At 38.6% G+C, this 12,415-nt stretch overlaps 1 protein-coding gene across 4 annotated transcripts in view; it reads right to left on the bottom strand.

Annotated features, from left to right (window-relative positions):
* The window catches only part of LOC133562154 (receptor-type tyrosine-protein phosphatase U), a 565,556-nt gene that overhangs the window by 240,015 nt on the left and 313,126 nt on the right, over positions 1 to 12,415 (bottom strand). For all 4 annotated transcript variants that reach the window (XM_061916074.1, XM_061916075.1, XM_061916076.1 and 1 more), the window contains exon 4: positions 5,495 to 5,576. In XM_061916074.1, coding sequence (XP_061772058.1) covers positions 5,495 to 5,576 — 82 coding nt within the window. The remainder of the gene's footprint in view (positions 1 to 5,494; positions 5,577 to 12,415) is intronic.

Below are 12,415 nucleotides of genomic sequence, written 5' to 3'. Positions count from 1 at the left end.
ATCCAGCTGGCCAGGCGCACGGTCGGCCATCAAGCGCCGGCATATGGACTTCTTGTCGGCCACAGATGTGGCCATTCCATTGGCAACCGTCTCGCCAATTGCGGCGGCGTTCGAATCGCCGTCGCCACCTGACTCTTCCCCGATGGTTGCGGTAACTATCGGGGAAGAGTCGGCCCACCGGCTTGTCCTCCCTCCGCCCTCCGGTGACTTTGGACTATTTTGTTTTTTCTAGAACTTCTGGCATCCGTTATCGGAAGGGGGGCTACTGACAGGCTTGCCACTGACAGTTTGGTTATGTTTTGGTTTTCCGTCTCTTTGTGTTTTATTTCCTGTCAGCGCTCCTTTTTTTGCGCAGTTTCCTGCTTGCCTCCCTTAGCGTTGTTTCCCCTCAGCTGCGGCTGATTGGCACCTGGCCACGCCTGGTGTCAATCAGTTGGCTGCTATTTGTACCTGCCTTGCCCTCCAGTCAGTGCTAGAGTATTGTATGCTGCGGCTGGCTTGCTGCCTCCAGTTCTCTCTGGTTCCTCTTCTCTCGTTACCTGTCTCTTGTATGCTGTGAGCCATTCCTTGGTTCCTGATTTGTGTTTTACCTGCTGTTTTTGGACATTAAAACCATGTTTTCCTGTAACAAGCCTGCCATCTCTGCACCTTGGGGTTTGTCACTCCCACTTCCCGACACTTTTGTAATTAAAGTTATCATCGCATAAATGTATTGTTGCATTTGAAACAATTGTATTGTTGATAATAGAGGTAAATATTGTTAATACTCATTACCAATAATGCTATTTCTATCGGTATTGTCATTGCTCTATTTGTAAAGCAATAATGTTCAACGTCATTTCTGTGTTAATATTTACTTTACAAACTCCTTCTTTGCTATCATATTTTGTATTAGATTTGTACATATTGTTTTTGCTGTTGTTGTTCTGTTGTTGTTGTCTCTCTGTCGTATCCCCCTCTTTTCCCTGCAATTTCACTCTCTGTCAACAGAAAAAAGAAAAACGGTTGTTTTGTCTCATATAAAGATTGTGAAAGATGGCCAAAATTCCAATAAAAGTTCATTTCCCCTTTAGGGCCGGAGAGTACCCCAGCTTAGGGCAAAAAGGGGACGACAGTAGCCTTGGGACTGGCCACCAGTTAATCACAGCCCCAAAAGAGAAACTGTTCTTGGTTGTAAAATATATTTCACCTTTAATTTTTCATGTAGAAATTTGTGCCAGCGAGTCTCTATATTTATCATATTAAAGTACAGTATCTGGTGGATTGATATATTTATAACTAGAGAGGTCTTTTGGAACAAAGGTGAAATGACTTTGACAACTAAAAAGAAGTCCTCATGCCCTCTAGTCAACATTTTATGGATAACCATTACCTAGATGAGTGAAAATCTGCACGGACATACAATCAATGTGAAGAGTGCGTTCAGTGGGAATTGATCCACACCAGCTGCATGAAAGTGAACTACTTTGCGACCAGTGGCAACAATCAGTTAATGTAGCTCTTAAAACCTATTACAGGGTTGAATTAAAAGGAAGAAAAACATTTAAATGATTAGCCATATTTTTTACCCAGAAGTTACACGTTAAAAGTTGAGCTGTTTTTCCCACAAAGTAAGTATTTTCTTTGATTCCATCTTGCATCTTCCCTCACACTGTGTCCTGCCAAATCCTCTAACTGGCCGCATGCCACTTAGCCAGGCATGCACAGGTCTTGATGAAAGTTTTAACTGTTTAATTGCCACAGTGGGAGTCTTCAAAGACCATCTGTGTTTACAGGGAAGAGCAAAATGAGAGACTGCAGTAGTCACATGCATTAGTGGTTTAAAAAAAAAGCTTCTTTTTTTACAATTTATTTAGACGTTAGTTCATCTTTCATATGAGCAACAGTGTGCGATAACGCAATTTTCATATCCTGTAGACAAGCTTTCGAAAAATGTTGCGCACAAGCTGACTATTCCATTCAGCAGTGACCTGAAGAGATTGTGTCTAGGGTTCAAGGGTCTTAGTGAATACATTTTATAAATCCCTATGGGCAAACAACACACTGCACTGGTGCCTCTGCCTGTCCACCATGGAGAAAAAGGGACATCCAGATCAATGAGGTCCTTTAAAGAGACCTATGATGAATTTAGTATTTTCTGACTTATAAATGTTGTTACAATGTTGGATACTCACGATAAATAATGCCAACGCGTCAAATCCGGAAGTTTCTACATTTTGGCAAGGGCTTGCACATTATTTTGGATGACTCGTTTTGCAAGGTTTTGCAGTCTGGCTACGATGTAATATCACCGCAATGTGGAAGCACCTATTTAAATATTACGTCAAGCTTTCAGACCATGAGAAAACACACAAAAATATAATATAATATAATCTTGGCATGAGCATAACACCGACATGTGACATGCAGTCACATATACAGTGGGGCAAAAAAGTATTTAGTCAGCCACCGATTGTTCTCCCACTTAAAATGATGACAGAGGTCTGTAATTTTCATCATAGGTACACTTCAACTGTGAGAGACAGAATGTGAAAAAAAAAATCCAGGAATTCACATTGTAGGAATTTTAAAGAATTTATTTGTAAATTATGGTGGAAAATAAATATTTGGTCAACCATTCAAAGCTCTCACTGATGGAAGGAGGCTTTGGCTCAAAATCTCACGATACATGGCCCCATTCATTCTTTCCTTAACATGGATCAGTTGTCCTGTCCCCTTAGCAGAAAAACAGCCCCAAAGCATGATGTTTCCACCCCCATGCTTCACAGTAGGTATGGTGTTCTTGGGGTGCAACTCAGTATGCTTCTTCCTCCAAACACGACGAGTTGAGTTTATACCAAAAAGTTCTATTTTGGTTTCATCTGACCACATGACATTCTCCCAATCCTCTGCTGTATCATCCATGTATCCATTTTGGTATAAACTCAACTCGTTGTGTTTGGAGAACGAAGAATACTGAGTTGCATCCCAAGAACACCAAATCTACTGTGAAGCATGGGGGTGGGAACATCATGCTTTGGTGCTGTTTATCTTCTAAGGGGACAGGACAATTTATCCGTGTTAAGGAAAGAATGAATGGGGCCATGTATCGTGAGATTTTGAGCCAAAACCTCCTTCCATCAGTGAGAGCTTTGAATGGTTGACCAAATACTTATTTTCCACCATAATTTAAAAATGTATTCTTTAAAATTCCTACAATGTGAATTCCTGGATTTTTTTTTCACATTCTGTCTCTCACATTTGAAAGTTACCTATGATGAAAATTACAGACCTCTGTCATCATTTTAAGTGGGAGAACTTGCACAATTGGTGGCTGACTAAATACTGTTTTGCCCGACTGTATATTGCTTAAAACCAGGTGTACCTAATGTTGTGACAGGATGAATCTATATAATGCAGTGGTTCTCAAACCACTTCAGAAGACACTACCATACCTACATTACCTACCATACCATAATGACCAACATTAAAATTCAGTAAAGTAATAGGCCTAAATATTCCCAAAAAATATAAACATAATAACTTTGGCCACTGTAACATTACACACAGTTTGAACAGTAAGACTGTGTATTCAATCGAACGCAACTGGACTGTTTGGTTTGTCTTAGAAGACATTTCGCCGCTCATCCGAGTAGACTTTATCAGTTCATGCTCATAGACTTACATTGGTCAGATCTAGGGCTGGGCGATATATCGATATACTCGATATATCGCGGGTTTGTCTCTGTGCGATATAGAAAATGACTATATTGTGATATTCGAGTATACGTTCTCACGCAGTTGCTTTTAGCTGCGGGCATTACACTACAGGCTCTCCCCACTCTTTCCTGTCTCTACTTCTCACAAACAGCAAGCGCACCTTCTTACACACGTCACATACTATCATGGCATACGTCACATATGTATATGTCCTAGCAGAGCAGAGAGGTAGCGGCATGAGTAACGTTAGCTGTGATGCTAGTGGAGCCATGCGAGTGGTAATACGAGAGAAAGAAGGTGCAAATCTGGTAACAAATGAAGAAATAATTAATTCCCAGGAAAAACAGCAGGGGGTCCATCGTCTGGCGGTAGTTTGGCTTGAAGTGGGAATTTGTCGAACAGACAACCGTAACTTCTCAAGTGTGGTCCTAAAACGTTGCTACAAAAAGTAGCATTACTGCGAAAATGTAGCATCATTTGAAAAGTCACCTGCTAGAGAATGAAGAGTGCTTACTCCACATTTCAACATCTCCATTCGGTCCCACACGCCCACAAAATCATGCACAAAAGTGCACTTTATTTGTTTTAAACTATTGTATTGGCATTCTGTGCAAAAAGTGCACATTAATTTAGTGTTGTTTTGATATTTCATCTTAGTGACATCATGCACAAAAATGCAGTCACAGCTTGTTTTAAAATGTCTCTGACAACCGTGCACTTTCTGTTTTGGAAATGACATGAATGTTTGTGCCCCTGCTTAATAACTGTTTAATAAATACAGTTTTGATCAATTGACTTAGTTGGAATTTCCTTCTCTGCATGAAAGTTTAAAATGAGCATAAATTAATGCAGTATGAAGAAGAATGTTTTAATATAGACACATGGAATCATCGTACTGCTGTGATTATATGTATCAAGTGTTAATTCAAGGCTAAGGCAAAATATTGAAATATATACCGTGTATCGCGATATGGCCTAAAAATATTGAGATATTAAAAAAAGGCCATATCGCCCAGCCCTAGTCAGATCTAGTCTTTGACTTAGGATGGTCAGATATAATTTAGCGGATGGTGCCAAACAGTCCCAAAGATTACAATGACCTGGAAGAATGTGAACATTCATAGATAAGACTGTGTCTGGTACGCGTACGTACCACAGTTTGAGAATCTCTGATATAATGTTTTTGAAATTTATTTTTAACCGTGTCTGAAAAAATAGTAGTGACTATAATACTTCAAGATATATGTTTAAGTAGTGGACATTTTGAAAAGACAAATTATGATACATTTGGAGAGGGTGAGGCGTGGTTTCATTTGCAATCTGGGAACGCCTCCAGAATCGAGCATGTTGAAGACAGATTAAAAAAAATGGGGTTCTAAAACCAAACCGAATTCACACCAAAAAAGGAATGAACAAATCATCAAGTTAGGAAGAAACCACAAGGAATAAATCATCATAGGTTCCCTTTAAGAGGCTTTAAAAATAGATCGTCGACGGTAGGCCTCAATGCACTGAGAGCAAAAATATATACACTGTATATCATAAAAGTGAGGATCATTGACCAATATAAAGATGCATCGAAACTAGGTTGGAACTTTACAATGTCTTAATAGCACCCGTGCTGTTGCAGAATCCCTGGAGACAACTGGGCTGATCAACCATGACTTCTCTTCATCCTATTTATGTTTCATGTTGCTTTGAAGTATGTTCCGTTCCCGCAAACCGTCAAAATCTTCTCTTTTCCTCCTCAGCAAACCTCTTGTATTTGCAATTCATTGTCAGAAGTGTCACTTACAGCAGGGATAGTTGAGCACCATGATGTCATCGATGGCAATGTATCCTTGCCTCTCCTTGGAAACGTTCGCCTCAATCAGTATCTGCAAGAGTGAAACATGAAAACATGAAGAGCAGATTTCGATCATACCCAAGGCAAATCATTATTTATGTTTATATTGTGGAGCTGTGCAAACTATATTAATCATCTTCCCTTTTGATGGCAGACGCATTCCTTACAAACAAGCCCATTAAAACATCTGTTGAGACCCCTTGCGAAAAAAAAAAAAGATTAGCGACATCAAGATGAAAAAAAAGAAAAACCAAGACACCAGAAACAGATACATTAGAATGTTTTGCCTCAGTCCGCAGGGCCAAGGGAAATAATGGCTTTATCAGCGGGCACACAATTCGGAGCATGATTCATTTTACATCCTGAGCAGAGCCCTCGTTGTACAGCTTGCACAGGACCATGAGACTCATGGGAAGCCCAGCGTCTGTACCATCCAACAGGTCAATAAGCCAGAAGAAACCCGATCAATATCAAATCACCTTCCACAATAATAGTGCGAGTTATGAGACACAAGGGTTATCTTTGTTTTCCTAGCTCCAAGGACAGTGCTCTGTCCATACATTTGATCGAAGGCCGGATTTGAGTTATGGTGTCTCATAATCCTTGGACCGAATGATTACAATGCTGTTGGTATCACTGGGTTCTGACTTTTACTGCGGCCTCATACGTACAGCCAAAGTATCCGCCATATAACTTGATAAGTGTGGAGCGAATGGCGTCTGCTAAAATGTGTCATAAACGAGAGCCTCTTTTCCTCAGATTACACGGCTAAACCGGGACAAAACATGCAAACCGACAAGGATTTTTTATTGTGGCAGAAACACAGGGGCAATTCTGATAAACATTTGTTGAAACTTTAAAGAGAAAAGTTTTGACTGAAACAAACTACAGATACTACAGTTGTCCCTCGCCACATCGCCTTTCAAACATTAACATTGCGGATTCGAGAAATACAATCAGTTAAGTTAAAGTTAAAGTACCAATGATTGTCACACACACACTAGGTGTGGTGAAATTTGTCCTCTGCATTTGACCCCTCCCCTTGGTCACCCCCTGGGAGGTGAGGGGAGCTGTGGGCAGCAGCGGTGCCGCGCCCGGGAATCATTTTTGGTGATTTAAACCCCAATTCCAACCCTTGATGCCGAGTGCCAAGCAGGGAGGTAATGGGTCCCATTTTTATAGTCTTTGGTATGACTCGGCCGGGGTTTGAACTCTCAGGGCGGGCACTCTAACCACTAGGCCAGGTTAACCGTCTTCTACATATTTCTGGACTAAATTAAGTGGTAAATAAAGTCTGAATTAGGTCCTGTGTGTTTAACAGGGCAGTATTTGTTTTACATTCTATTATTGTGATTTGGCGATTAAGATATTCATCAAGCGGGACTTTCGTTTCCATGTTAAGGGTGACCACGACTAACAACATGGCGGTTAATCTTGGTGTTACTGTATCGCGGCAATCAACTTAACCAACTTTTGTAAGAACAACTTTTTGATGGACTTCATCTTTAACTCCGGCCTCATCAACAAAACATCCCCATATCGGTGAGACTTTGGCTTGAGTGATGTCAAAAGACAAAACACAACTTGGACCTAATGCTAACAAAACTGCTATCAGTAACTTTATGAGCAAATCTGAGTAGAGATCTGTGGATTAACTTCATCTTTGACATCATCATCTTCACATTACATAGGTGAGCCTTTGACACGCAATGCTAACAACACAAAATGCTGGCAACAGTGTCATAGCTGTGACGGTTGAGCCACTTTTGGAATGACTGAGACTATAATAAGTAATTTTACATGGTAGACGTGTTGTAGTGGCCGGGTGATGCTTGGAGCACTGTGCTCTACACTCATGGCTAATATATTGGGTGGAATAAATATGAAGGTGACTACATTTTTAGAGGGCTATATTTTTAATTAAAAAACATATTTAGAAGGTTGTAAAATGTTTTTAATGCTATAACTACAAAAAATATTATATATTTTTTAATAATCCTACTTTGCAAAAAAAAATTTCCAACAAGCCCCAATAAATGAGGGATTACTGTAATCAACTAATGCAGTGGTTCTCAAATGGGGGTACTTGAAAGTATGCCAAGGGGTATGTGAGATTTTTTTTAAATATTCTAAAATGGCAACAATTCAAAAATCCTTTATAAATATATTTTTTTGAATAATACCTCAACAAAATATGAATGTACGTTCATAAACTGTGAAAAGAAATGCAATAATGCAATATTCAGTGTTGACAGCTAGATTTTTTGTGGACATGTTGCATAAATATTGATGTTAAAGATTTCTTTTTTTCTGAAGAAATGTTTAGAATTAAGTTCATGAATCCAGGTGCATCTCTGTTACAATCCCCAAAGAGGGCACTTTAAGTTTATGATTACTTCTATGTGTAGAATTTTTTATTTATAATTGAATCATTTGTTTTTGTCTTTTTTGTAATTTTTATATTTATTTTTCCAAATAGTTCAAGAAAGACCACTACAATGAGCGATATTCTGTACTGTTATACAATTTAATAAATCAGAAACTGATGACATAGTGCTGTATTTTACTTTTTTATCTCTTTTTTCAACCAAAAATGCTTTGCTCTGATTAGGGGGTACTTGAATGAAAAAAATGTTCACAGGTGGGTACATCACTGAAAAAAGGTTGAGAACCACTGAACTAATTTATGGTGGTATCATGTGTATGCCATATGTGCCGCAAACCAAAGCTGTCTTAGCTTAGCATTATATATAAAGTCGTAAGTCTAGCTTACCATATATACTCCAAATCAACACTCCAAAAAGTTGTTGAGTTGCCATTACAGTTGTCAATCTACATAGACTGAGTCACCAACGCGCGGTATTGTTTCTTTGAGCATATTTTTTAGGACCTCGGATCTTTGATTAAGCTCCGCATAATACTTTGTGGTGCAATTTTTTATTTTGAACAACTTCATGTTCAGTATAATCAAAAAGCTATAACAGCAAAACAAACGTATGTGGTTATTTTTTTGGTTTAACATGGTTCACAAAATGTTTTTTTATCAATGTACCTTTTTAACTGTATATTGACAGTCACAAATGGAACATGTTCAATATGAACTAGCTGTTAAAAAGCATGCCATTAGGGCTGACATCAACATGAGCACAAAACTCTAATTAGGCTGAATGTTGGACAAGAGAGAGAACAGATTAGAATGTCTGAAGCTCATATTACTCACTCTTATAAAGCACTCAATGTGAGATTGATTGCTGAGTAATTTTGCATCTTCTTAACCATTAGGATTGCGGGTTATTAAGCAGGAAACATTCTGTTCATTTGTTTCAATGAGCAACCTCCAAATTGTAATTGAAAGCCACTTTGCCAGTGAAACGTTGCATATGTTTGAGTATTAGTCTAATGGCTAGTTATTTGACTTTCTACTGAGAGAGAAGTGGGGATTTATCTACCACTAAAAAACATGGCGTGCGGTAATGTATGTCTGTTTTAAATAGAACGTTTTAGGAACACAGTTACTACCATGTAGGGTTTACTTTTAGGAGATGTTACAATATGTACAAAACCAAAAATAACTAACCTGGCCTAATAAACAAGTATTTAGATTTTTGTTCTTTCATCCAAAGTTAAAACTGGGAGAGTTGCAATATATTACTTTGGATCCATGATTTACAAACCCCTCATTGTACCAAATGTTCTATTTATGAACCACAAATTGAATAATAATATGCTTTGTTGTCTTAAACTTGTCTCAGTGTACAAACGTTTCATTCATTCATTGTGTAGCTTGCACCACATTGCTTGATTGATTGATTGAATCTTTTATTAGTAGATTGCACAGTTCAGTACATATTCCGTACAATTGACCACTAAATGGTAACACCCGAATAAGTTTTTCAACTTGTTTAAGTCGGGGTCCACGTAAATAAATACATGGTCAGTCATTTTGTGGCGGACTGATTGATCTCTGGTGCTCATTCAGACAGCAGAGTACAATCCTGCTGTTAGTTATTGAGCTACTTGATGTGCCTTTTGAGTGTTTTTTAGCCTTCTTACAACATACAGTATGTCTAGTTTTGCTAGCTCAATTGCTGGTATTCCGACACGTGACTTCGTACCGTAAGTGAAAACCAGCGGTGGTCAACTAAGCCAAGATGGCTGTTGTGCACCAGTTAGCGCGCAAACTATCTGAGTACACAAGTGGCCTAGAGCTTCCTGTAAAAAGCAGATATGAGCAAAAAAAATAAATAAATGATAAATGGGTTGTACTTGTATAGCGCTTTTCTACCTTCAAGGTACTCAAAGCGCTTTGACACTACTTCCGTATTTACCCATTCACACACACATTCACACACTGATGGAGGGAGCTGCCATGCAAGGCGCCAGCCAGCACCCATCAGGAGCAAGGGTGAAGTGTCTTGCTCAGGACACAACGGACGTGACGAGGTTGGTACTTGGGATTTGAACCAGGGACCCTCGGGTTGCGCACGGCAACTCTCCCACTGCGCCACGCCGTCCCTACTATGCAATGTAATAGACCCTAGTGCAGGGGTCACCAACCTTTTTGAAACCAAGAACTAATTCTTGGGTAGTGATTAATGCGAAGGGCTACCAGTTTGATACACACTTAAAAAAATTGCCAGAAATAACCAAATTTGCTCAATTTACCTTTAGTAAATATATACATATATATATATATATATATATATAAAATGGGTATTTCTGTCTATCATTCCTTCGTACATTTTTTTTCTTTTACGGAAGGTTTTTTGTCGAGAATAAATGATGGAAAAAACACTTAATTGAATGGGTTAAACGAAGAGAAGACAGGGGAAAAAGTTCAAATTAAATTTCGAAACATAGTTTATCTTCAATTTCGACTCTTTAAAACTCGAAATTCAACCGAAAAAAAGAAGAGAAAATAGCTCATTTGAATCTTTTTGAAAAAATAAAAAAAATAATTTATGCAACATATTTAGTAATTTTTCCTGATTAAGATTAATTTGAGAATTTTAATGACATGTTTTAAATATGTTAAAATCTAATCTGCACTTTGTTGGAATATATAACAAATTGGACCAAGCTATATTTCTAACAAAGACGAATCATTATTTCTTGTAGATTTTCCAGAACAAAAATTCTAAAAGAAATTGTAACGACTGAAATAAGATTTAAATTTGATTCTAAATATTTTCTAGATTTGCCAGAATAATTTTTTTGAATTTTAATCAAAATAAGTTTGAAGAAAGATTTCACAAATATTCGTCGAAAAAACAGAAGCTGAAATGAAGAAATAAATTAAAATGTATTTATTATTCTTTACAACAACAAACAATAATTTACTTAAACATTGATTTAAATTGTCAGGAAAGAAGAGGAAGGAATCTAAAAGGTAAAAAGGTATATGTGTTTAAAAATCCTAAAATGATTTTTAAGGTTGTATTTTTTCTCTAAAATTGTCTTTCTAAAAGTTATACGAAGCAAAGTAAAAAAATAAATGAATTTATTTAAGCAAGTGAAGACCAAGTTTTTTAAATATTTTCTTGGATTTTCACATTTTATTTGAGTCTTGTCTCTCTTAGAATTAAAAATGTTGAGTAAAGCGAGACCAGCTTGCTAGTAAATAAATACAATTTAAAAAAATAGAGGCAGCTTACTGGTAAGTGCTGCTAATTGAGCTATTTTTAGAACAAGACAGCGGGCGACTTATCTGGTCCTTACGGGCTACCTGGTGCCCGCGGGCAGTGCGTTGGTGACCCCTGCCTTAGTGCCTAGTACCCGTTGAGAACAGACGTTGGCTTGAGCATGTATGCAATGAGCCGGACTTGAGCCAGACGTGACATCATGTGCAACGCAGCAATGGGTGTCCAAATGAAGAAGTTGACAAGTGATTTGTGGTTTTCAAACATTCAGGAGGTGTGCACAGTGTTGTCGACACTGCCTCCTACCACCTCCCCCTCTCGTCTGCTGCACAAAAAGAACATTTGCCAACAAGATAAACTGAATTGTATTTCTATTTCTAAATCTTTGCAGTAATATTTGTTGTTGTTGTGTCACCGCAGGCGCCTAAAGATGCACCTCAAATGAGCTGTAGCGGACTGTGGAAGGCGAAGGGGCTTGTCGAAAGAGGTGTCGACGTTGTGATAGAAATGGGAGGCTTTGAAGGCGGGACATTTGAGCCACAAATACTTAGAGGATTCTCTCTCGTCCCCACAGAGCCGACAGAGATCGGACTCTGACTGCCCTGTGAGGTGCAGCCATTGGCGAACTGGATGATGGCCGCTACGGAATTGAATGTGATTAGTGAAGTCTGCCTTCGTTGGTTCAGCTCCGTTGTTTTTTCGACTTTGTTGATAAATAGTTGACTCGCCACCCCCTTGTTAAGTTTGTGAAACGTACAGTACTGGATAGCGCTTCATATTGTATTCAAATTGTACAAGAGTTTGGACAAACCGTGATTGGTGACTACACTTTGATAAATGCACACAGACTGACTGACACCAGCTCACAAGCTTAAATGCTACCATGAAAACAAGAGACATTGACATCTTTCCCCATTGCAAAACAACATATCGTATTTTTCGGACTATATGGCTGTCACACCGCGGTGAGGGATGTCTTGTCTTGGGTTTTTCTGTCTTATGGTTTGCATATTTTAATTTGAAAAGTAACTCTCCTCTCGTTTCAGGTCACTTGCCCTTCCTTTTGTGTCATCCGTCTGACGTCATCCCTGTTCTCTGATTGTTTCCAGCTGTTCCCTATTACCTTCATGTGTTTTATAAGCTCACTCCTTTCTTTGTTCTGTGCCAGATTGTCTCGTTTGTTCGTGCACTCTAGCGTCCATGTTCTTGTCCATGCCTTGCCTTCTCTCGT

Source organism: Nerophis ophidion, linkage group LG11, assembly GCF_033978795.1.
Source record: "Nerophis ophidion isolate RoL-2023_Sa linkage group LG11, RoL_Noph_v1.0, whole genome shotgun sequence".
NCBI lineage: Eukaryota > Metazoa > Chordata > Actinopteri > Syngnathiformes > Syngnathidae > Nerophis > Nerophis ophidion.
Note: the sequence above shows the minus strand (reverse complement) of the source record. Positions and strands in the feature narration are given on the sequence as shown.